The sequence below is a fragment of the Ammospiza caudacuta genome, chromosome 17, assembly GCF_027887145.1.
Source record: "Ammospiza caudacuta isolate bAmmCau1 chromosome 17, bAmmCau1.pri, whole genome shotgun sequence".
NCBI lineage: Eukaryota > Metazoa > Chordata > Aves > Passeriformes > Passerellidae > Ammospiza > Ammospiza caudacuta.
Window position 1 is genome coordinate 16,821,443 of NC_080609.1, and position 25,598 is coordinate 16,847,040.

At 61.0% G+C, this 25,598-nt stretch overlaps 1 protein-coding gene across 2 annotated transcripts; it reads left to right on the plus strand.

The window, feature by feature from the left end:
* Nucleotides 1–25,228, plus strand: CACNG3 (calcium voltage-gated channel auxiliary subunit gamma 3). 2 transcript variants are annotated; one of them, XM_058816103.1, is made up of 5 exons: nt 1–82; nt 1,184–1,377; nt 21,619–21,702; nt 23,262–23,402; nt 24,509–25,228. In XM_058816103.1, the coding sequence occupies exons 2-5, from the start codon at nt 1,194–1,196 to the stop codon at nt 25,018–25,020; spliced, it is 921 nt and encodes a 306-aa protein (XP_058672086.1). In that variant the 5' UTR covers nt 1–82; nt 1,184–1,193; the 3' UTR covers nt 25,021–25,228. The 2 variants fall into 2 exon arrangements, with proteins under 2 accessions (XP_058672086.1, XP_058672085.1); XM_058816102.1 differs by lacking the exon at nt 1–82 and having other exon boundaries at nt 1,163–1,377.
* The last annotated feature ends 370 nt before the right edge of the window (nt 25,229–25,598 follow it).

The following is a 25,598-nucleotide window of genomic DNA, read 5'->3' on the forward strand; positions in this document are numbered from 1 at the left end:
GGGCTGGGGAGGCACTCGGCACCGTGTAAATCAGCCGCTTTCCCGTCTCACCGCGGCCCTCTCAGGAGCCTGAATTCCAGAGGTAAGCGTGTTCTAGGGCTTGTTGGAAAGGTCGCATGAGTCATGGGCTCATCCATCCGGCTGAGGGATGTTCCAGGGAGCTGAGGAGACAGCGGAGAGGGCGAGGGCAGGGGGGTAACTGCTGGGAATGGCGCAGGAGTGGCTTGTGGGTACGGGGGATGTTCAGGCTGAAGCAGCTCCTGCGCAGGGGATGAACACCGGGCTGCCGGGGCAGGGACAGCTCCGTGCCAGCGTGGGCAGGTGCTGTGCCCTCCCTGGGGCCGCTGTGTGCGTGTGTGCCCCCAGCCCCTTGTCCCGGTGCCAGCGGTGCCCGGTACCGGTGCAGCAGCTCGGGCACCGAGCAGACAGAGCTGGGGGGACCCAGGGAACCGAGCGGCCCCGTGCCGGGGGCTGGTGCGGGTGGGTGACTGTCCCTGGGGCGGCACTGCCACTTGTAGGGGATTTCCGTGTCCCGGGACAGTCCCGGGCCGGTCCCAGAGCCCCGGTGGTCCCCGGGGCGGTCTCGGTCCCCCGGTCCCCGCTCAGTCCCGGCGCCCAGCGGCGGGATCCCCCTGCCCAGTCCGGGTTTGGTTGTCGGGTCCCTCTCCCGTTCCCCCGGGGCAGTCCCGACCCCAGCACCCCGGGGTGGGGGCGGGGGGGGCTTCCCGGGGCAGTCCCGACCCCAGCACCCGGGGTGGGCTTCCCGGGGCAGCCACGGCCGCGGTCCCCGCCCAGTCCCGGCACCCGGGCTGGATTTCCCGTGCGGTCCCGTCCCCGGTGCCGCGGGAGCGGGCGGGGGGCGGTGTCCCGGCGGCGCAGCCCCCCGCGGGTCCCGCCCCCGCCGCCCCCCGCCGCTGCCTTGGCCGGGCGGCGCGGGGGAGGCGCCGGGAGAGGCGGCGGGAGCGCACGGCGGAGCCGCTCCGCCGGGCTGGGCTGCCGCGCTCCGCGCTCGGGCCATGCGAGCCGCGCTCCCCGGGGCCGGGCCGCCCCGCTCCGCGCCGCCGCGGGGGCCCGGCTCTCCGCCGCCCGCGGGGGCATGAGGCGGCGGGCGGCGGGCGGCGGCGCCGGCCCTTCCCCTGCGAGCCGCCGCCGGAGGATGAAGCAGCATGAGGATGTGTGACAGAGGCGTCCAGATGCTCGTCACCACGGTGGGAGCCTTCGCAGCCTTCAGCCTGATGACCATCGCCGTGGGCACCGACTACTGGCTCTACTCGCGCGGCGTGTGCAGGACTAAGTCCATGAGCGACAACGACACGAGCCGCAAGAACGAGGAGGTGATGACCCACTCGGGGCTCTGGAGGACGTGCTGCCTGGAAGGTACCGACCCCCGCGGCCCCCAAACTTCGGGGGAAGGGTTGCGCCGCGGGACCCCCTTCCCCAGATCCGGGCCCCCGGCGGGCGAGCGGCGCATCCCTGGCCCCTCCGAGCATCCCCCGGCCCGGCGGCCCCGCCGCTCCCGCTGCCGCCTCCCGCACCCCTCCCCGGGCTCTGGCCCCGAGCTGGAAGCTCGGGGGGCCGCTCCTGGCGGGGCGCGGGGCCGGGGGAGCGGGGCTGCGGCTCCCCCCGTGCCGGGCAGCGCCGGCGGCAGACGCGCCGTGTCCTCCCGGCCAGCTCCGGGCTGAGGGGCCACAGGTCCCTCTCCTGATCGGGAATGCGGGAGCGACAGGCCCGCGGCTGCTGCCCCTCTCCGAGGCTCGGCCGGCCCCGCGTCCCTGTCACGGGGGGAACGCACCGCGCCCGGCGCTTCCATCACCGAGCCTCGGCTCCAGCGCCAGCCCCTTCCCTGTGAGCGCACAGCCGGGCAGGGGGGGCTGTGCTGCCCCAGCGCTGCTGCTGCCCCAGCGCCGCTCGTCCCCACGGCGGGGCCGCCCCAGCACGGCTGCCCCACGGCCGAGCTCTGCCCGCCCGGCCCCGCTGCTCCCCTCCCGCAGCAGCGCCTGCCTGGCCAGGCCCCAGCAGCTGCCGCCCTCCTGCAGCACAGGCCACAGTTCGGGGCAGTTTTGCCCCAGAGCTGCTGCTCGAGGCGTCTCTGAGCACCCACGGGCTGTGGTTAAAGATGAGCTCGAACAGAGCCAGGTGCCGGTACCTGCGCAGCGATACACGGCCGGTGGCATCGCCCTGGGCCCTAACTTTGGCAGTGAGGGCAGCAGCGGGTGTCCTGCGTGCTCAGGAGAACCTGCCCCGCTGCCGTGTCAGAGCGCCCCGGGCCCGGAGCGACCCCTCCAGCGCCAGGGGCAGGCGCTGAGCGGCTCCTCCACGTTGGAAAGTTCTCGGTGAGTCACGGATGCAGAAATACCCTGTCTGTGCCTGGTGCTCGGTCCTGAACCCGGTGAAGTCAGTCAGAGCTTGCTTATTGATTCAAGGAGGGTTTGGATCATGCTCTAATTCCATAATAAATAATTTGAGATAATCTGTCTCCCCTCTTGGGCTGAGGGAGCCAAGGAGGCAGCAGCCAGGGATGTGAAAGATGGGATCACTGGCGGCATGAGTAATATCCAAAATTCTTTGGTTTGCTACATGTATTTTTTTTCCCAGCCAATGCTTTATGTTTCCCTCACTGTGATCAATCACTGCTTTGGAAGGAGCCAGAGAGGCCCCGTTGCCCTGGGCACAGCTCACTCGGGAAAGGGTTTGGCAGTGCCATGGCAGAGCTCAGAGCCGGATGCCAGCCCTGCGCCCTGAGCCTGGGCACGGGGCTGGGAGCGGCAGGGCAGGGGCTCGCCGTGGGCTCAGCACTCCCTGTTCCACATCCTGCCCCGCGCCGGGGCTCTCAGAGCTGCGGGAGTGGGAGAGGAGCCGTGCGGGGCTCGCCCGTACCCGCGGCATCCCCGGGCCTCGCGCGGGGCACGGGCTCCGTCACCCCCGTGCGGGTGGCAGCGGGGCTGCGGGGACAGGGACAGGGACACGGAGGGTCCCTGCTGTGCTGGGGGAGGACGTGGGGCTGGGATGGTGCTGGGGGACGTGCTGGGGCCGCCTGTCACCTTCCCGGATCCTGCAGGGGAAAGCGCCTCGCAGGCTGTGAACCAGCGCGGGGCTGGCAAGGGAAAACTTCCCCGAGCGAGCTGCGCAGGGCTCAGGAGCCGGGGCGGGGGAAGGAGCGTGATGGGGCGGGGGCCGAGCGGCCCCGCAGCCGGGGGAGGGCCGGGGGCAGAGCCCGGACCCGTTACACGCGGTGCGATTGCCGCTGCAGGGCCTCGCTGCTCTCCGTGCGCTCGGAGCGGGGACAGCGGCTCCATCCCCGGGCCGGGACCGGCTCTGTCGCAGGGGCCGCTTCTCCTGCGGGGCACAAATGCTTTTAGCACCGAGCAGAGCTCCCTGCCCCTCGGGAGCCGCTTCAGCTCTGAACTTTCCGCCGTCGGCGGGGGCCGGACGCGTGTGCGGGGCAGGAATCGCGCTGGAGTCGCCGCGGCTCGGCCCGACGGGAGCGACGGCTCCGAGCGAGCATTCCCGGGGCTCCGAGCATCCCCTGCAGCTCCGAGCATTCCCGGGGCTCCGAGCATCCCCTGCAGCTCCGAGCATTCCCGGGGCTCCGAGCGAGCATCCCCGCGGCTCCGAGCATCCCCGGCGGCCCCGGCGCAGCGCCTGCGTGGGAGCCCCCACCACGTGAGCGTCACAAGCCCTTCGGCGAGAGCGGATAAATCCTGAATGGAGCCGCCGCAGACCCATGGAGAGCCACCCACACTGGGAAACACAAATTAGCGCTTGACTCAGTCGCTGGAGCCAGGCAGGTGTTCCCAGCCTGCTGGGCCGTGACAGCCTGCTCGGAATGGCAGCCTTTGGATCCTGGTTATTGCTTTGACAAGGTGTGGCAGGTGTCCCCGCGTGTGTCCAGCTCAGGTGTGACTGGGCTGGTCCGTGTGTGTCTCCCGTGGCTGTCCCAGTGTCGCTTGCTGTCCTGTGTGCCCGCTGTGTCGGTTCAGAAGGAAGGGGAGCTCACGGCACTTTGGGCAGAGAGCTGAAGTTGAGAAATAGCTGCTCAGGATAGTGGTGTTTTCAAGAAAGTAACAGAACTTTGGTTTTCATCAAACTTAATTAAATTCAGCGTCATTAAATGCAGCATCATTAAATGCAGGGAGGCTCCGTGTCCTCCCTGCTGCGTGGTGTAGATTGGGACTGGCTCCATGGCATCATGCAGATCTGAAACAGGCAGAAGGAGCAGGAGGATTTGGCCAAGGCTGCTCAAAATACCATATTTTAAGGCGATGTGGTACTTTTCCTTTCCTCCTTCATTTCCCTCATCAGAATAAAGTGCTCTGTCATTTCTGGAGGAGGCCAAGCATTGCTCTGCCTGCCTCCCTCACAGAGGATGCTCAGCACCCTGCATTCCTCTGGGCTGGTTTGTGGGGTGTTTGCAGGGGACAGACATCTCATGTCCCAGCTGGGACATGTCTCATGTCCTTCAGCTGGGCTGTCCCCCTCGGGCCCACCCTGGCCCCTCAGTGTCCCCCAGAGCAGCTCCAGCGCAGCCTTTTCCAGCCAGCAGTTCCTCCCTGGGGAGCTTTCAGGGCTGCTCCTTTGGGATGATCCTGTCTGGATTTACACACAACACTGCAGGTGCCACCAGCTGACCCCACAGCCCTCGGGACCCTCCCTGCCCAGTCCTTCCTGCACCTGACCTGCAGCTCAGTGCTGGTGCATGGTCACTCCTGGAGGCTGCACCCCCGGGTGATGAGCCGTGTCCCTGGGCCAGGGGTTCCACTGGAGAGCCCAAGAGCTCCTCCAACTCCCCCTGAACACAAGAAATGATCTCTGGTACCTGGGTCTGCCGTGGGCTGTGTGTCCCTGTTCTGCCTGCTGTGAGTCTGGCTGCACGCTGAGGTCACTGAGCCCCTCACAGGGAGTCCCCAGAAGGGTGGGACCCCTCAGCCCATCTGGTGGGACTGGGCAGCATCTCCAGCCCCAAACTGGAACTGGCTCTCCTGGTTCCTCACTCCCAGCCCTTGGAGCTGGCTGTATGGAGATGGCCATGGCTGAACGGGCCCAAGGTACCGAGCTGCCCAAATCTGCCTGGCCCACCTCCCTCATCCCTCAATATTCCCATCTCTCTTTTCTCTGCCATTTCCCTGGTTTACTCCCAATTATTTCATGTTTTATTCAATGCTCCGAATGATGACGTTGCCATAGCTCAGCTCTGTCCTTGTAACAGGCAATCCTGTGCAGGAACATCCCTTGGATGGAGGGACTGTCTCTGGGAGCTCCCAGCCCAGGTAATAAAGCACTGTTGATTCTGCATAATGCAGGTCTTTAACTTTTTCAGGAGAGCCAAATCAAATACCCTGTGGAACTCTTAAATGTATTATGTTACTGATTTCCTTTATCAACTGAATCTATAACTATATCAGAAAAAAAATGTATGAAGATTGATAAATCTGTTTTCCAGGAGGCTGTTTGACATTTGCCTCCTTCTCTGCTAAGCCATGGGCAATGCTGGGGACACAGCTCCTGCCACTGCCCATCACATCCCTCCTGGCAGTAAACCAGCTTCTCCCTTCTTCCAGAAACTCAACAGAATGCCAAGGTTTATTAAAATCCATTTCAGATCTTCAGAAGCCTTCTCAGCCCATTCTCTGGATGCTCCTGGGAGGGAGTTCTCTGGTCCTCCCCGTTCCATGTTTACACTTTGCAGTCGCTGCTCAGCATCCCCCAGCTCCTGCCAGAGCCCGGGAGCCTGTTTGTCTCCAAGTAGAGAACAGAAGTATCTGATGAATAAATAAGCATGTGTCACTTCTGCTCCATGACTGACAGTTACACTGTCATGATCCAGCCGTGGTTTACACGTCAGGAAAGCTCCTTCCAACACAATGACAGAGCTCCTCCTTGTTGTGCCTTGACCTTTCAGCTGCAGATTTATTTTAACTGATCCCATCAGCTCCTCCCATCAGCCACTTGTGTGTGGCCTGCTACTTCCCATATCAAAGTCCCTGATTTTTAATTTTTTAATTCAATTCCCCCTTTCCAGCAGGGGTGTGAGGTGCAGGAGAGCTCCTGCCCTTGCTCCTGAGTTTCCATTTTCCCTGTTGGTTCTGTCCTGGCTGGTTTTGGCTCCACTGAGCTGAGCTGGGTCACAGTGAAGGCATTAAACTGGGCTGGGAGCCCTGCCCTGGCTGGGCACCGGCGCTTCCCCCGCCTCCAGCTCCTCTCAGCCCTCTGAGTGAGGCCAAGCAGAGAATTTCCCCAAGGTGACAGCAAGATTGTTTCTGTTAGAAAGTTATTATCTTTAATTTTTAAAAGCGCCAAGCAAATGTCCCTGAGATTGCAATCACCCGTGATGGAGCACTTTTTCTCACTACTCATTATGGGCAGGTATTTAAGGAGCTGCTCATCCTGTTCCCCTGTCTGGTCAGTGTCTGGGATAGATTCTCATCTCCACCCCAATGTGGTGCCTGATGCAGCTCAGTGCCAGTGCTGCTGATGGAGTGGAGGGGCTGCCAGGCCAGGCTGACCACGCTGACCATGCTGACCATATTGACCACACTGACCATGCTGACCACGCTGACCACGCTGACTATACTGACCACACTGACCATGCTGACCACGCTGACCACGCTGACCATGCTGACCACACCGACTATACTGACCAGGGTGACCACACTGACCATGCTGACCACACTGACTATACTGACCAGGGTGACCACACTGATCCTGCTGACCATATTGACCATGCTGACCATGCTGACCACACTGACCACGCTGACCATGTTGACCATGCTGACCACACTGACCATGTTGACCATGCTGACCACACTGACCACGCTGATCATGTTGACCATGCTGACCACGCTGCCCAGCACCCCTGGCATGGCTCCCCAAGTGCCCCCAGCTACAGCTCTGCCCAGGGATGGCAGCTGTGGGGCAGGGGAGCACAGGTGGGGACTGCCAGCGAGGGATGGAGGGGCCAGGGCTGCTCTGTGCAGCCAGGCAGGTTTGGGGGTGGTGGGAAGGCTGTTTGCTCATTTTGCTTGTTTTTTCCTGAGGGCTGGGCCGTGTTGAGTTTTCCTGTGTGATGGAAATACAGGATGTGATGGAGGCACTTCAGGAGAGGTGTGGGATGAAGGTGGAGAGGAAGTTACCTGTCTGAGATTACCTGGTGGGATTACCAGGCTGCAGTTTAACCCAGTGAGACTTTCCATCAGGACAGGCTGGAGCAGGGGCAGCCCAGCCCTGGCACTGCTGTCACACAGCACCAAACACGGGGCTCTGAGAGGGGTCACAAACAGCACCCAGGCACAGCCCTGGGTTTAGGGAATCCCCGAGCCTCGCCCTGGTGGAGGATGTACTGGATAAAAGTGAATTTCTGTCCTCTAATGGAGATGGAAATGAGGCTGGCTGGACCCTCCGGCTGCTCCAGCCCCATGTTCTGGTGGCACATGGCCAGATGCCACGAGTCATAAGAATCCTTCTCCTGGGCACAGAGGGGCTGGTGCCCCTGCCAGCTGGCACCGTGGCTCCAGGGCTGCTTGGAGAGTGTCCGGGGAGGAGCTGTGCCTCAGCTCGCTGCCACCAGCTCTGCTTCGAGCACGAGGTGCAGAATTCACCCTCCTGGGCTGCTGCGGTGTTTTCTGGGCACAAATCCTGACTCGTGGGGCGGGTTAAAGAGCCGGCTCCCTCGCTGCCTGCGAGCAGCACGTGATGAGTAAAATGCTGTGAACGGCTCAGAAACAGGCATTTCACTGCTGCATAGGCGTGGTGCAGAGCCTGTCATCTCCGGAGCTGTTCCCGTGTAAGAGAGGTGCAAGGCAGAATTTGAATGAGGCTCAAGTGGGTTTTTTCCCATGCAAGGTCACTGGCTCCACGCCGGCTGTAAATAATTAGGGCTGGCTGCCGAGGGCTGCGAGCCGGGCTCTGGGGTGCGGGCAGCTGTGCTGTGCTGTGCCGTGCCGTGCTGGGCTGTACTGTGCTATGCTGGGCTGGGCCGTGCTGTGCCGTGCTGTGCTGTGCTGTGCTGTGTTGGGCTGTGCTGTGCTGTGCTGTGCCGTGCTGTGCTGTGCTGTGCTGTGTTGGGCTGTGCTGTGCTGTGCTGTGCTGTGCTGTGCTGGGCTGGGCTGTGCTGTGCCATGCTGGTCTGGGCTGGGCTGTACTGGGCTGTGCTTTGCTTTGCTGTGTTGGGCTTTGCTGTGCTGTGCTGTGCTGTGCTGTGCTGTGCTGTGCTGTGCTGTGCCGGGCCGTGCTGTGCTGGGCTCTGCTGGGCTCTGCTGGGCTGTGCTGTGCTGGGCTGTGCTGTGCTGTGCTGTGCCGGGCTGTGCTGTGCTGTGCTGTGCTGTGCTGTGCTGTGCTGTGCTGTGCCGGGCCGTGCTGTGCTGGGCTCTGCTGGGCTCTGCTGGGCTGGGCTGGGCTGTGCTGTGCTGTGCTGTGCTGTGCTGGGCTGTGCTGGGCTCTGCTGGGCTCTGCTGGGCTGGGCTGTGCTGTGCTGGGCTGTGCTGTGCTGTGCCGGGCCGTGCTGTGCTGGGCTGTGCTGGGCTGTGCTGGGCTGTGCTGTGCTGTGCCGGGCCGTGCTGTGCTGGGCTGTGCTGTGCCGTGCTGTGCTGGGCTGTGCTGGGCTGTGCTGGGCTGTGCTGGGCTGTGCTGTGCCGTGCTGTGCTGTGCCGGGCCGTGCTGTGCTGGGCTGTGCTGGGCTGTGCTGGGCTGTGCTGTGCCGTGGTGTGCTGTGCTGTGCTGGGCTGTGCTGGGCTGTGCTGGGCTGTGCTGGGCTGTGCTGTGTTGGGCTGGGCTGTGCTGGGCTGGGCTGTGCTGGGCTGTGCTGGGCTGTGCTGGGCTGTGCTGTGGAGAGGGTGCCTCCCAGGGATGGATGCCGGGTCCCCGGGCTCCCAGCGAGGTGGGCACTGCCCAGGAGGTGCCAGCCATGACGTTTGCTGGAGCAGCCGGGGAGTGATGCCCGGCTCCGCTGCCAAGAGCTGTGTGGCGTTTGGTGAATCCCTTCCCTCAGCATGAGTTTTGCCTTCTGTGAGGTGAAGTCAGGTGGATTCGGCAGTGCTCGACTCCCACGGCTCAGGGGAAGTGCCCCCGCTGGTCTGCAGGGTGATGCCATCCCGTGCCCCTGGCACAGCCCCAGGCACTGCTCAGGGGCCAGGCCAGGTGTGCAGAGCTGCCACGCTCTGTTCTCTGGGACAGGCCAGGTGTGCACACCTGCCATGCTCTGCTCTCTGGGATGGGCTGAGGTGAGGCAGCCGAGCATTAATCTTGCTCAGTGCTCCTCGCCTCTCCTGCTTCCTGTTCACATGGGTTTTACCATGGATTTTTAATGAACACTGCGCACTTCATAACTACAGTAACTTCCTTTTTCGGGAAAATCAAAAACGGCCTTCAATTGATATAAATGCACTAATCCGTAGGCGTGGGGGATTCTGCCCGAGGGGCCCCACTTGGCAGGGGGCTGTCCCTGCCCCACCTGCAGCCAGGTGAGGGAGCAGCTGCCGGCATCCACTGCCATTAACAGCAGTGCCGGCAGTGCGGGGCTGGGGCAGCCCAAGGGGAAAGGTGTGACATGAATGCCTGCAGAGTGCCCACAGGCAGGTGGGGAGGGGTCCTGCCCGCTGCCCGCTCCCTTCCCAGAAGGGTTCCAGCTTTCCAGCACCTCCAAGCCGCTTCAGCCCCCGGAGTGCCCTGGGAGGGATTTCCCCTGAAGCTGCTGGATGCATTGCGGCTCAGTGCTCGGTGTGGAGGGGCGGCGGTCTCTCCTGAGCGCTCCCGGCTGGCTTTGCTGTGCTGATGGGCTCCGCTCCCGAGGTTTGGGAAGCTTTCCTCGGGGTGAGGAGCTGCTGGCTCTGCTCAGTCCCACGGGGCTGTGAGGAGCCGCGGCTCGCTGGGGAGTGCAGCAGCTCCAGATGAGGGCTCTGATTAAGAAGACAGCGCTGTGATAAGGAATGACAGCGCCGGGTGACAGCGGGTGGCTGTCCCTGTGCCTGGGGTGTGTGTGCTGACAGCCCTGCGGCGGGAGAGGCTCCTGGGCTGTGCGGGGAGGGGCAGGGGCTGCATCCCTCCCCGGGACCTGTGACACAGCCCTGGGAACACCCGGGGCTGCTGGGGAATGCTCTCATTGCACACTGCTGCCGTTTCCCAGCCTTCTCCTGCCACAGCTATGGAAGGGCTGCGGGATGGACAGGCCAGGCCAGGGGATGCTGCGGGCTCGGAGCTGGCCTGAGCCTTTTGGTCCCTTCCAAACAATTCGGGGGTTCTGAGGTGCTGTGATCCCTTGTCCAGAGGAGAAGTGGGGGATCCTCTTGCAGCAGGCTCTTGGTCCCTTTTGGATGTGCCAGCACCCCTGGGCTTTGCTCAGCCTGAACATGGCAGGAATCCCCCACTCCCTGTGAGTGCTGAGCACACCAGGGTTGGCAGCAGGAGGGATGGTGCCTGCTGATAGAGTGTGATGATTTTCTCAGATATTGCCTGCTTCTTATTTCCTGACACCACAATGAAGAGACAAATCTCGCGCTGCTGGGCAGCAGAGGGAGGCTGAGCTGTTCCTGTTCCGGGTCCCTGGGAATGGTGCTGTTTAATCACACGGTCCTGTGGCAATGCCAGGGTGGCAGGAGGGGCAGTGGGCAGGTTTGGGAGCAGGTCAGTCCCTGGTGCCATCCTGTCACCCTCCCTGGGGCTCTGTGTTTGCTGTTTGCCAAGTGGGGTGTGCTGAAGGAGGAGAATTGTGAGGTGTGCAGGAGCCCCAGGGTGGGGACAGGGACAAGGGGGGATATGTGACCCCCCAGCCCTTCTGGGGACACTGGGATCTCATGGGGACACTGGGCACTCATGGGGATGGTGGCACTGGTCATACATCCTGTGGGACTGTAGTGAGCAGTGACAAAAGTGGTGTTCGAAGGTGACATTTGCGTTCCTGCCTCTCAAATGATCACATTTCCAATTTCACTGGTGTTTTGGTCATTGTCCCCTAGTTATACCTTTAATCTCAGTTTGTGCCTGGAGTCACAAGGGGAGGGGAGAGCACCCCAAAAAGAGTACGAACAAGCAATGGTCCTTTTGAGGTGTGCCTGATGTAAGTAACTAAAATCAGCCTTGGCTTGTGCTGCAAGCAGCTCGTGTCCTGAACTTGCCTGCTGCCAGAGATGGCACCTCCATCCCCCTGGAGAGGCTGGGCTCCCTCCTGACACGGAGCAGGAACCTGCAGGCCAGGCCGGTGATGCTCAGCCGGTGTTAAACACCAGCTCCCCGCAGCCGTGTGTGACACCTCAGCATCCCCAGTGCCTCGCACAGCGCCAGCACCGAGCGCTGCGAGGGGCCGCGCCTTCCCGGGCCGCTGCCCGGCTGGGACAGGTCGCTGTCACCCTCCGAGGCACGCCGTGACCTGCGGCAGCCGCCAGCCCGGCTGTGTGTCCGGCCAGCGGGGACACTCACTGCTGCCGGGATGCCCGGCATCCGTGCCAGGGCCTCCACCTGCCTGAGCAGCCTGGCTCGGCACATCGCGGTGCCGCAGCTGCGCCACGGGCTGGGCTGGGCTGGGCTGGCACCGCTTCAGACGGGCACGGGCTGGAGCCCTGCCTGCCCGGCTGCTCCGGGGGCTGCGAGCCTCCCGCGGCTCCTTCTCCTCTGCTGGGAGAATCTCCTGTCGCTCCTCAGCGCTCCAGCCAAGGATGAGCGTGTTCTCTGTGCGTCAGTCTCTGGCCTCCTCTCCAGCGAGAGAGGCTGGAGGATCAGAGCGATCGCGCCTTGCATGGGAAGCAGCAGAGCTGCGGCGGGGTGTGAGAGCTCAGCCGGGGCTGCCGCTTCTGTCCCCCGGCTGCGGGAGAGGGGCGGCGGGGCTGGGGAGGCGTGTTGGAAACAGCTGCGTCTGGTGACATTGGAGACACCCTATCTATTGCCCGGGCTGCCCCAATTCATTCTGTCCCTGAGCCTGCAGCAGCTCCGGGAGCCCAGCCCGTGCCCGCAGCCGGTGCCACCGGCGGAGCTGCGGTCCCTGCCCGCAACCGGGCCCGTGTGGCTGCTGCCAGCCCCGCTCAGCGTGGCCGAGGTGCGAGACAGCCGCGTCTCCTCCTCCTCCTCCTCCTCCTCCTCCCCCCCCCGAGCCCCGTCTGCCCGCACCGCGCTCGGCCCGGCCCTGGGGACCCGGCCTGGGGACTGCGGGGACGGGATGGCCCCTGTGCCCCTGCAGCCTGCGGGAGCTGCGGGACATCGGCCGTGAGGGAGCTGCCGTCCATGGGCTCTCCCGGAGCTCCCGGCCATCCCGCGCCGGTGCCGTGTGTGGCACCGTCCGTGCCGCTCCCTGAGGGGCTGAGGAACAGCTCAGGGGCTGCTCAGGGCACACCAGCTCAGACACTCTTTAGAAACCTCTTGCCACGTCAGTTTGAGCAGATCTCCCTTTAGGGATGAGGGGAAGTCTCCCCCAAGGCAGAGAAGCAGAAAGCCCCAGGCAGGCAGGCAGGAGCGGCCCGGGGGGCTCAGCCCCGCTGGCGGGCGGGCCGGGGGTGACAGCAGCGGCACCTCCCGCGCAGAGCCTGTGCCAGGGCTGTGAAATCCCCGGCTCCGGCTGAGCACCCAGAGCGAGCAGATGCTCGCGATCTGCATCTCCGCAGTGCTGCCCCACCCGTCTGTAAACTGGGGAGAGTGGAATCATGGCACTGTGGAATGGTTTGGGTTGGAAGGGACCTTCAAGGTATTCAGTGCTACGGGCAGGGACACCTTCCACTGTCCCAGGCTGCTCCAAGCTCCATCCAGCCTGGCCAGGGATCCAGGGGCAGCCACAGCTGCTCTGGGCACCTGTGCCAGGGCCTGCCCACCTTCCCAGGGCAGGATTCCTTCCATATATCCAATCTAAGCCTCCCCTTTGCCTGTGTGAAACCATTCCCCCTTGTCCTGTCATTCCCTGCCCTTGTCCACAGTCCCTCTCCAGCTCTCCTCGGGGCTGCTCTCCATCCATCCATTGTCCTTCCAGCCCGTAGCCCCAGCTGCTGGAGCATCACCCCAGAGCAGGTGGGAGCCCTCAGGGGTAACCAGGAGCTGCTGGGCTGCACCTGGGACGGAGCCATCAAAGGCTGCTGCAGGCACAGCCCTCCCTGTAGGGATGTGTGCTGAGGGCTATGCCACGGAGCCTGGGCACGATCCAGAGCTGAAGACAGGGCAGTACAGCCACAGGGACAGCCCCAGGTAAGTGCCAGGCCCCGGTGGAACTCCCTCTGTCCTGGATGGCAGAGCAGCACCTGGGATGGGCTCTCCGTGATTCGGAGCAGAAGAGGAGGATGGAAAGCCGTGGGGAAGAGCTGAAGCTCTCTGCTGCCACCGTCTCGGGGCTTTCCCGTCTTTCTGCTCTTCCCTCAGAGCTCTCGTTGGCTCCTGAAGGGCAGAGCCTTGGGGAGCTGGGCTTGTTTGGGGTTTGCAATGGCAGGGCCAGGCGGACTTGGGGCTGTTTAAAAGCTCCGATGTTTTCTAGCAACAGATTTTGTGCCTTGAGGTTTGGGAAGCTGGGGAAGGTGGGGCTATTTAATGGCCAAGGTGATGGTGTGAGTGGCTCTGGGACCAGGAGCAGCTTGCCCAGCTCTGACCTGAGTGGAGCAGCTCTGCAGCCAGGAGTGGGGTCCTGCTCCCTGGGCTGGAGGGTGCAGTGAGGGCAGGGACACCACAGCCTCAGACAGAGGAGTCCCTGAGGCAGGGCAGTGCTTCAGGGCCCTGCAGTGTATCATGCTGTGTTTCAGGGCCCTGCAGTGTATCCTGCAGTGTCTCAGGGGTCTGCAGTGTATCATGCAGTGTTTCAGGGCCTGCAGTGTACCCTGCAGTGTCTCAGGGCCCTGCAGTGTCTCAGGGCCCTGCAGTGTACCATGCTGTGTTTCAGGGCCTGCAGTGTATCCTGCAGTGTCTCAGGGCCCTGCAGTGTATCCTGCAGTGTCTCAGGGCCCTGCAGTGTACCCTGCAGTGTCTCAGGGCCCTGCAGTGTCTCAGGGCCCTGCAGTGTACCATGCAGTGTCTCAGGGCCCTGCAGTGTATCCTGCAGTGTCTCAGGGCCCTGCAGTGTATCCTGCAGTGTCTCAGGGCCCTGCAGTGTACCATGCAGTGTCTCAGGGCCCTGCAGTGTACCATGCAGTGTCTCAGGGCCCTGGAGTGTATCATGCTGTGTTTCAGGGCCTGCAGTGTGTCACGCAGTGTCTCAGGGCCTGGAGCAGCTGGCTGCCGTGTGCTGGGGGATTTTGGTGCTGTGAAATCCCAAAGTGCTGTGTGAGGGATGAGATGCAACCTTCCCACCCAGGCAGGGGCCTGCTGCCAGTGCAGCAGTGCCAAGGTGTTCCCAAACGGGGCAGGGGGAGTGTGGAATGCCCCGGGAGCGGCTCTGGGTCTCTGGGCAGCTCAGGAGGGCAGCTTTTGTTTCACGGATGGGGAAGACGAGGCTGGCGTCGCTCACTGGTTCACCAGCAAAGTTCTCTCCCGATGCTCCGTCTGCAGGAGAGTTCCTCCTTGTTCTCCCAAAAAAGCCAGGAGTGAAACGATGGTGCTACTCCTGAATATGGCTTTCCCCATCTGGGGCGTTGGAGCCGCTCCCCGGGGCTGCTTCCCTCCCGCAGATGGTGAGGAGGCGGCGCTGCCTCCGGCACCCGGAGCTAAATGCGGCCGGGCTGGCGGCGCTCGGAGCGGCGGGGCCGGGCCGGACCCGCGGCCGGGGAGCCGGAGGGGAGCGGGGAACCGGGGCTGCCATCCCTCCATCCCTCCCTCCCTCCCGCACGGCACAGTGCCCACTGCATTCCCCGGAATAAATGGGCTGTGACGGATCGAGGCCCTTTTAACACATCAGCTGAAGACTTCAAATATTTATACCGGGAAGATGTGACACAAGTATGGATGCATTTTAGAAAAGGCAGGTGCTGGAGTGGCAGTCGTGTATTTGAACTTCAAATACTTGCCTTCAAATCTATGCTATAAAAGAGGAAGAACGTGATAAATTTAATATCGCTTTTTCAGGGGAAACAACCTGCCGAGCCTCCTCCCAGGCTAAATGTGCTTTAAAGATTGACTGTGCAGCTGTAATAACTATTGATGAACTGTAAACATGAAAAGATCTCCCTGCTCCCGGCCTGTCAGGAGCATTAGGGTGGAAATGCTCTGTGCTCCGCTCTGGCATGACTCACCGAGGCCTCGGCAAATGTGTTTATTTGTAAAGATCCTTATTTCAGAAATAGTGACCTTTTTAATGCCTCGTGCAGCGAGCTCAGAAATTCCAAATTGCCTTTTGGCGACTGCCTCGTCTCGCTGCAGCTCTGACAGTGCTTTTCATGGCCATTTACATATTTTTAGCCTGGATATTCTGCACTGTGGGGCTCCTTTGCAGAATGATTTGCTTTTTGCAGCCCTGGGCCTGCAGTGCTGTGCTGAGGGCATGGAGGGGCTCACTGCTCACCGGGCTCCTCTGGCACCTCCTGAGCCTCTGCCCAGAGCCCTCCCTTTATGGGATGCAGTTAGTAACAGCCTCCTTCAAACAGACCGTGGTGCTGGTCACAGATTTAAGCAGCTGCTTCACCTTGAAACAGGGAATATTGAGGGTGGGCAGGCCCTGGCACAGGTGCCCAGAGCAGCTGTGGCTGCCCCTGGATCCCTGGCAGTGCCCCAGACAGGGCTTGGAGCAGCCTGGGACAGTGGAAGTGTCCCTGCCATGGCAGAGGTGGCACTGGATGGGCTTTGAGGGCCCTTCTAGCCCAGGCTGCTCTGGAATCCTGTGATGATTCCATGAATAAATCTGTTTTTCCAGGCTGCTGCACACCAGCACACCAGGATGTCCCTGCTGGCCCCCACACTGTCACAGTCACCTGCTGGGCTCTGTGTCACTGCCCCTGCTGTTGGCTGCACCAAAGCCAGTGTGACCAGTGGCTATGTTACTCTGTGCCAGTAGCTGTCCCCTTGTTCTGAGTCCCTGCTTGTGCCACCAGTGCCAGCCCAAGCCCTGGAGCAGCGGCAGAGCTGCAGGGTGGGCAGAGCAGCCTCTCAGCCCTTCCCTTCCCTTCCCTTCCCTTCCCTTCCCTTCCCTTCCCTTCCCTTCCCTTCCCTTCCCTTCCCTTCCCTTCCCTTCCCTTCCCTTCCCTTCCCTTCCCGCACTCCCCAGGGCTGGCACTGCATCCTCCTGGCCCAGGATGAGGGTGTGCTGTGTGAAAATGCCATGATCAGTTATTTAACATTTCTGGGGCCTGTGACTAAGGCTGCTGCTGCGTTGTTTGGTGGCGGGCGGTGGCACTGCTCCTTTCTGTGCTGCTGCTCATCCAATGCACTGGGGAAGGACGTTCTGGTGCTTTTCCGCTGCTTCTTCCAGCCTTTATCAGCGCTCTACAATTCCAAGTTGCTGATTTATATTCAGAGTTATGAATATCTCCTTTCTTCTCTTTGTTGGGCCTGTTTTTATTTTTATAGCTGTTTGCTTATTAGCCAGGCAGTTTCTAAACCAATGCAAGCTCCTGTCATGATGATGAGTTTTTGGGCAAAACGCTCTTAAATCATTCTCTGTACACAGTTGTGCTTTTATGCTGAAATCCATTCTCCTAAGTGATTTGGCTTGTAATTGTTTTCTGCTCTGTGAATTGACCTCTCAAAGCACCAGGAGTCTGTGCTGGTGCCTCGGACTTGCCTCTGTGTGCCCATAAGGAGCATCATCAAGCCATGATTGCTTGGACTTGAGCAGCAACTAGTTTTTAATTCTGTGATCCATTCCCCTTCAGCTGTCAACACGGAGTCGAAAATAGCACTCCCCTGTGCTGGATGCCACGCTTCACAGCTATGAAATTGTCATTTATAGGTTTTTAGAAATTCAGAGGACATTTTAATACCGGTGAAGTGAAACCTCCAGCTCCCCATCATAATGCAGCTTCTCTTGTCCCTGGTATAAATAGGTGCCTAAGCAGCCTGGGGATGATCCGGCCTGTGCTCAGGGTGGGAGCAGACACCTGAGCACCCACAGCCACAGATTCTCTTTGGCTGGATTCTGGCAGCTTGTTTCACCAGAGGATCCCAGGTTTTACCATCTTGACTCTTGGTTTTCCCCCCGGTCCCATCTGGGCAGGTTTTGTCCCCAGTGTTCTGGACGTGAAACTCAAGGGTCAAACTCACTCCTACAAATGAGAGTGTCTGGATCTGTCTGTTAATTATCCAGCTGGGTAATGGGATCATGGAATGGTTTGGGTTGGAAGAGACCCTAAAGACCTGCCACTCATGCCAGGGTTGGGCTGGGAGCTTCTTCCAGCTCTTGGAGGGGTGGAAAGGGGAGGAGGGGGATGAGCCCAAGCGCCCTTTGCCAAATGGGCACAGAGCCCCCACCCTGCAGGACAGACCCCCTTCCCCACACCCTGCTGGACAAGGATGTGGGATCCAGGAACCTCCCAGAGCTGAGCTGGCCACCCCTGTTCCCTTCAGCCAGAGAGGAGGCTGGAAGGCAACAAACCCTTCCCAGGGGCTCAGCAGTTAACCCAAGGAAATCTAAAATGTTCATTAAAGAGGGAGAGCAGGATCCTGGAGGGTCAGGGGAGGTCCTGGTGCCCCAGGCTCTGGGCTCAGCTGGGCCAGGCCTCCTGCCCTGCCCCATCTCCTACCATCCATGACTCCAAGCAGACAAACAAACCAAAGATCATTATGTTTTTTATATAATTGCCAGAATTGTATTAATTTAAACAGATAAACTCAATCAGTGAAGCTCATTAATTTCTAGCACACGGCTTATTTATGCCAATTCCGGCTGCTCCAGCGCTCATTGCACTCTCATAGGAATGTCAATTACCTTTTAAAATAAAAATCAATGTTTATCCACTGTTAAAGATAAAACATTAAATGATTTCCTTAGACATGCTGATGAGTGCTCTCCTCCCCAGCATGATCCAAGTGCTCCCGGCGTTGCTGCCCATTGCCACGTGCCATGGAGGGGACAGCAGAGAAAGGACACCCAGAGCCCCTGCACCTTCCTAGCCCATCCCAGCCACGGGGGAACAGCAGAGAAGGGGCACCCAGAGCCCCTGCACTTTCCTACCCCATCCCTGCATCCTCCCAGGAGCCTGGTGTTTTCCTGCCATGACCTCCAGCAATGTGGAAGGACAGAGGGAGGAAGGCTGGGAGGATGCAGGGAGGAAGGAAGCTCAGGAGAGCGTGGGGGGAGCCCCTGGAAGCAGCTCCAGAGTGTTACCTGATTACTTTTCTAATGAAGAAAAATGAGAAAACCCTCAGAGCAAAGGGCTGGAAATTACCCATCAGCTGCAAACTTTTTTTTCCTCCTCTATTATTCAGAATTGTTTTGCTTTTCTGAACTGCCTTGTGTAGGTTGCACCAACCCCACAGATTCCAGAATGGGAGATGATGAGTCACTGTCAAAATGTAGATTTTTCCCCCCCCTTTTTTTCCCGTTTAACACCGCTGAGGGAGCGAAGTCCCTGTGCCACGCGCCGATCGCTGGCACAGCGCGGGCTGGCGCTGGCAGGAGCTCCCGGCCCACCCGAGGTGTGAGTGAGTGCCAAGCTGTGCTCGCCGTGTCCCCCTGGGGATGCCCACCCCGGGCATCTCCTGCTCCCCACACCCTGCCAGCCCTGGGGGTGCTGAGGCTCTGTCCCTCTGTCCCCAGGTGTGCTCAGGTGTGTGCTCACACCGGGCTCTGCTCGGCCACCACAGCCACAGCGCAGCCACCCCTGCTGCCTCCTCGCTCCTGCTCTCCTTCCATCTGACTCGGGTTTTTTCCACTGGTGGGGGTTTTTTTAATACATAAAGCCAGGAAAAAGTGTCCTTCGGAACAGGCGTATCTGTGTAGGTGCCTCTGCTCAGGCACAAGCCACCACCGCAGCGAGGGGGAGAGGGTGTGAAAGGCAGACGGAGCCGCCGGGGGAGCTGCTGTGGGGCTGCTGGCCGCCGGGATGTGCTGCGGGACAGCTCAGCTCTGCCGAGGAGGAGGAGGATTCCTCCCACTGCCAGGTGTTGAGGGGCCCAGCACCCATCCCGGCACCAGCAGGGCCGGGGGCTCTCGGGCTCTGCCTTCACTCGGCCGCTCTCCTGGGCTCGGGGCCAGCAGGTGCAGGAACGGTCTGGGGAGTCCCAGAGCTGGTGGGATGGCAGGGACAGCTCCCCTGGCTCCCCCAGGGCTTCCCTGGCCGGCTGGAGAGCAGCCCTTGTCCTCAGCTCCAGCAGCAGCTCCAGGGGATTTACTCAGTGCTGCGGATCAGGGGCTGTAGCCACCCCACCAACCTTCTCTGCTGCTCTTCTAAGCTGCTGTGTGCCTTTGAACTCAGGCTGTGTTGAAAATGTGGTGATGCAGGAGGCAAACAATGTTCTGGGGGGTGGCTGAGACCCCCCCACAGCCATCCCAGGGCCGCAGGAGCTGCTTGGTGGCACCCACTGAGCCCTGTGCAGCGGCCACTGGCTGCTGGCCGTGGCTAGCACAGACCCAGAACCCCGGAGCTCTGCAATCTCACACCAGGGACCTTGTGCAAAGAGCCCCAGGATGCCTTGCAGAGCCTGGAGCTGGGGAAGGGAAGGAATATGGATGAATTTCTCTCCATCTCTCCAAGCATCTGGGAGGTGGGTGGGAGGTAAAAAAAGATGAGCCCTGAAGTTTTAATTCCTCGGAGATATTTAGGTATCTTGCTCTTGTTACTCAGGGAGTGCAGAGCCTGAGCATCTCTGGGATTGTGCAGCAGGCTCCTTCCTACCCCAGCACTCCCCAGCTCAGCTCCGACCTCTGGTTCTCCAAAATATTAATTTTCAGAGAACTTAGACCATAATGACCCGCCATTCCCTCAGATGGATTCGGTGTAACACAGTGCCTTCAGAAGGCCATTACTGGAAACCACAACTTGGGAGATAACTCACTTGGATTTATCAGCAGGAGCAGAGAGCTGAGGGCTGGAATGTGACCTTGGCTCCTGGCTGAGCCACCACGAGGGGAGCGAGGAATTTTGTTCTCATTTGAGAGCGGTCTCAGCTCATCCTCCTCAGCCTGAGTCTTCCTTTGCACACCCCAGTAGCACCCAGAATGGTCCCTGGAAAAATGGTTCCACCAGATGAAAAGTAATGAGATTTTAACACCATAACTGGAGCTCTTTAGCCTCCCGGCTCGTCGGGCTGGGATCGATATTCTCGGCTGTATTTCCACCCTCACAGCCCCTCCCCGTCCCCCAGCCCTCCCTGGGGGAAGGGGCTCCGAGAGGAAAACAACCTGAGATCAAATCAATTAATTGCCTCTGCATGTGCCGATCAGGGCGGGGCGGGAGCTCGGCGGTACCGCGGAGCAGGGAGAGCACAAAGCCCGTTCGGGGTAGGGAGAGTGCAGACCCTGCCCGGGGAAGGGAAGGGAAGGGAAGGGAAGGGAAGGGAAGGGAAGGGAAGGGAAGGGAAGGGAAGGGAAGGGAAGGGAAGGGAAGGGAAGGGAAGGGAAGGGAAGGGAAGGGAAGGGAAGGGAAGGGAAGGGAAGGGAAGGGAAGGGAAGGGAAGGGAAGGGAAGGATGCCCGCACAAACCCGCGGCCGCTGAGTGTGCCGAACGAGCTCATCGCTGCCAAATGAAAGCCCGTGTCACCCACCCCGAGGCAGGGCTCTCTGCGGAGCCTGGGCCGCCGGGCAGGGACAAGGACAGGGACAGCCTGCAGGCACCCCGCAGTGCCATTGCTGGTAGAGACAAAAAGCCCCGGGAGGTTTCCCAGCTGGAGGGGATTCCCTGGATTGAGGTGAGACCATCACACGGAGAGCTTGGGCTGCAGTTGGGTGAGGCTGCGGCAGCCGCAGCTCCCAGGGCAGGATTCCCTCCTTGGGGAGCCCCTCGGAGGTCAGAGGGGATTTTTGGCATTGCAGCCTTGTTGTGGTGTGTGCTTGCAGGCTGGAGTTGTGTGTCAGGTGGCTCGGCATTGCCATGACGACGAGCATCAGTTGGTGAACAGAGGGAGTAAAGGAGACAAATGTCAGAGTGTGAGCGGATGCTGTGGGGCCGGGGCTGCCCCTGCCTGGGCAGCCGGGGGTGCTGCTCTGCCCGTGCCTGCTCCATCCATCCCTCAGTGCTGCAGCCCCGCTCTGGCCCTGCCTGGCGGCTGCAGAGCAGAGGGACCCGTGGGGCAGAGCCGTGGGGCTCTGGGTACTGGGACAAGGTGGGTGGAACCCAGAGCTGCGAGGAGGAGGAGGAGAAGGAGGCTGGGGGCTCTGCCGTGAGCTGGTGTCCTCGCCGTGCCCAGTGCATCCCCTTCTCCCACAGTTCCCAAAGCAACGGCAGCAGGCGATTCTCCCTCCTTTGCTGTGTCTCCCTCTGGATGACAGCCTGCCTCCCCCAGAGCTTCATCTCCAGCCTCTGACTGATGCCTGTCGTGCTGCTCAGCTCCCCCAGCACAGCCTGGAGCGTGCAGGAGCCCCTGAGGGCTGGCTGGTGCTGTCTGGAGCCCTGGTCCCTGGTGCCATGGCAGAGGGCACAGAGCCTGCATGACCTGAGCCCATGCTCTAGAGCCAGGATGCTGGCGGGGCTGCCCTTCTTGTGGGGAGATGCTGCAGCTCCTGCCACCCCTCCCGGCCCCTGGCTGCTCCAGGGCAGTCCCACGCTGGGCCTCAGTGCCCATTTAGAACATGAAGGCCCCTGGGCTGCTGCCCACCCTGGCCCGCAGGAACTGAGCATTCCCTGCCTTGTGTCTCCCCAGGAACCTTCCGAGGAGTGTGCAAGAAAATCGACCACTTCCCCGAGGATGCAGACTACGAGCAAGACACGGCCGAGTACCTGCTCCGTGAGTGCTCCCCTGTGCACACATCCCCTGGGCCCTGCAGGGCACCCCCTCCCTGTGCCCCGGTGTCACCCAGCAGGGTCACAGCCCCCAGGCTCCCCGTGCAGCCTCAGGGACCCTCTGGCTCCCCGAGCCTGGCACTGCCATGCCTCAGTGCCATGGGCTCCTGGCACGCTGGGCTGGCACTCGCTGTCCCCACAGCCAGTCCCAGCAGTGGCTGCACAGCCCGAGTGCCCTGGTGCCCCCACAGGGGACTGGGACCCCACAGGTCCGAGGTGCAGCCCCACAGGGACCCCTGTCCCTGTCCCTGCTGGTGTCCCTGCTCCCCGAGCCCCCAGCCAGGCTGGGCTCACCGGGAGAGCAGAGGAGCAGCTCCAGGTGCTCTGCCCTGGCAGCCAAGCACAGGGACACAGAGGGAGCTGAACTGGCACATTTCCTGCCAAAGGTGGCTCCTCCTGTCCCAGGGGCCAGCCAAGCTCCAGGGCAGGACCACAGGCCTTCCCACAGCATCCCAGAATGGCCCAGCTTGGAAAGGACCTTAAAGCCCAGCCCAATCCACTTCCCTACATGGATCAGCTGCCAAAGTGACAGTAGAGAGTAATGAAAGCAGCAGATCACTACCTGCTGCACCAAAAATACACTGTGCCTTGGCTTGGGCTCTCATCCCTCAGATAGGGCCGTTATTAAAGCAGAGAAATACAGAGAAGCTCCATTAAAATTCCACTCCTGGGGGCTTTAAAATAGACTTTTTACTTTAAATGTGAGAGGGGGTGGGAGAACTTCAGCACTAATCTACTAAAACTGCAAAGCCATTTCATTAAACTCACTCTCCTCTCCACTGGGTGAGCAGAGATGTGGAAATTTGAGAGTCCAGAGCAGCAGCTGGGTCAGTCAGAGGGCTGAGCATGAGGCCATGGGCACAGGGCCCTTCTCCCAGGACCCCTCCAGCCCCAGCAGCTCAGGGGGTGCCCAGGGCTGCTGCACACCCCTGCTGCCCCAGTTGTTGTTTGGGAATGCAGAGCCTGGGCTGAGCCCTCAGCAGTCTGGCACACACGTGTGGCTCTGCATGCCAGGGTGTCATTTGTGTCACAGTGCCTGGCACCTGCTCACCCTGAGGGGACAGTGTCCCTTGGCTGCAGGGCCACCCTCACCCAGCCTTGGGACTGCCCATGCCTTCCGCTGAAAGAGGGGAAATCCAGGTGAGATATACCGAAGGAATCCTTCCCTGAGAGGTGGGCAGGCCCTGGCACAGGTACCCAGAGCAGCTGAGGCTGCCCCTGGATCCCTGGCAGTGCCCAAGGCCAGGCTGGATGGGGCTTGGATCAAGCTGGGATAGTGGAAGGTGTCCCTGCCATGGCAGGGGTGGCACTGGATGGTGTGAGGGTCCTTTCCAACCCAAACCACTCCAGAGGTCCATGACAAGCAGAGGATGCCTAGTGAGGACCAGGGCTGTGTCTCCCCATCCATCCTGGCAGCACAAGGGGTGCCCTTGCACAGACCCTTCCCTGGTGCAGGTTCAGGGGGTGCTGGGGGCTGATGCTGCCCCTGTCCCTGCCCCACAGGTGCAGTGAGGGCATCCAGCATCTTCCCCATCCTCAGCGTGGGGCTGCTGTTCTTCGGGGGCCTGTGCGTGGCCGCCAGCGAGTTCTACAAGAGCAAACACAACGTCATCCTCAGCGCTGGCATCTTCTTCGTCTCTGCAGGTAGGAGCTGCCCCGGGGCCCCTCCAGCCTGGGGGACACATGGGCGGGGTGTGGGTCCTCCCACGCTGTCAGCACTGAGAGGTTCTGAGGTTTGAGAGCTGTTCCAGCCCTGTGGAAAATCCCCACAGAAGGGAAAGGTTGTCAGGGGTCTCTGGCCATGGTCCCTGTGCCAGACAGGGCTTCAAGTGTCCCCTGCCCTGCCTCAAGCAGAGCCCATGTGGGGGCACAGCCCAGGAGGGGCTCCCCAAGTGCAGCTATCCCCTGGGGTCACCAGACACTGGGACAGGACTGGGGGCTGTGCCCTCCATCCTGGACAGTCAGTGGGCACTGCCAGCAGCAGCACCAGGCAGAAGGGCTGCCACATGGAAACCACTCTCTGGAGAGGCTGTTCCTGCTGGATTACTCATTTCTCTGTGCTGTTCCCTACCGCTTCCCCTGATTATCGCGTGACAATGTCTTTGTCTCGAGGAACCGCTCTATTTTGTGTTTTTCTTCTCCCCACAAAAAGACAAATGACTCTTCCTCCTTGGCTGGCAGGAGCTGCTGATGCAGATGAGAAAACAGCACAGAGAACATAATTGATTCATTAAGTAAATCTGGGAATGCACCAGCCTCTCCCCAGCCTGCAGCACAGCCCTGCTGGCTGCTGGTGGGACACAGGCTGCCCCTGCCCCAGACAAAGCCTCAGGACTCCACCAGAAACAGAAAAAGAAGAGCCATTCCAGCTTCCCTGTTCTCCCAGGGCCATGGTGACCTGGCTTCATGCTGGGGGGATCCCCCTGTACCCCTCAGGCTGGCTCTGCTGCTGCATGACACCAGCCAGGCTCCTGCATTCCCTGCTCTGCAAAGCAGAGCACAACCAGCTCCTGAAATGTCCCTTTTCTGGAGAAAACTGTGGTTATTCCTCCTTCCTGGGAGGAGGGACAAGGGAATGTGTAAGGAATAATTGTGCAAGGGAATATAAGGGTGTCCTGGGAGACCAGTAGAGGTCTGCAAGGGGGTTTGGTCCCAGTGTGCTGGCAGAGGGTTGGTGCCCCATGGGGACACGTCTCCCCCATCCGCTCCTGCCACTCAGGTGAGCACCTGCCCCACTTGTCCCCCCGCAGGTCTCAGCAACATCATCGGGATCATAGTGTACATCTCGGCCAACGCGGGGGACCCGGGGCAGAGCGACTCCAAGAAGAGCTACTCCTACGGCTGGTCCTTCTACTTCGGGGCGCTGTCCTTCATCATCGCTGAGATGGTGGGCGTGATCGCCGTGCACATGTACATCGAGAAGCACCGCCAGATCCGCGCCAGGTCGCACTCGGAGCTGCTCAAGAGGTCGGCCTTCACCCGCCTGCCACCCTACAGGTACCGCTTCCGCCGGCGGTCCAGCTCCCGCTCCACCGAGCCCCGCTCCCGGGACATGTCGCCCATCAGCAAAGGGTTCAGCACCATCCCCTCCACCGACATCTCCATGTTCACCCTCTCCAGGGATCCCTCCAAGGTCACCATGGGGACGCTGCTCAACTCGGAGCGGGACCACGGTTTTTTACAGGTCCACAACTCCATCCCCAAAGAGTTCAAGGAGTCTTTGCACAACAACCCGGCCAACAGACGAACCACGCCGGTCTGAGGCGGGCTGGGCCGTGGCCAGGCTGCATGGCATCACCCTCGTGACGGTGTAACCTGTGAAACCCCGTTTTTAAGGACAAACCCGGAGGCTCCCCGTGCCCCTGCCCGTGGGGCTGGTTTTTCACTCCTGAAATGCCACTGGCCGGGCCAGGCCGCTGCACCTGCAGTGGGAGCGGGACCCCCGAGGGGAGGGGACGGGGCCGCCCTGGTGTCCCACAGACTGAGCGGGCTCCAGCCCCCGGGACAGCGGCTTCCCGAGGTCTCCATCGTTCGTGTGATCATAACCGCAGTGTTCCCATAGCTGTGTGTCCATGGAAATGCTGGCGATAGCCCTGTCCGTGAGAACCCTTACCCGGTATTACCTTTCGGTGGAATCGCCTGGAAGGCCGCAGCTGGAAGCACTGAGCTAGTGCCGGAGCGATGCTTGTGTTCCGAACCCCCTTCCCTGTCGTGCTGGATGGAGTGCTCGGGCTGGGTTCCTCTATGGCGTTTTGTGCATGCATTAAATAGCTTGGAATTCAATTTTGTCATGTCGGGTTGGAAGAAACATCCTTTTGCAATTTTCTGTGGTCTCAAAAG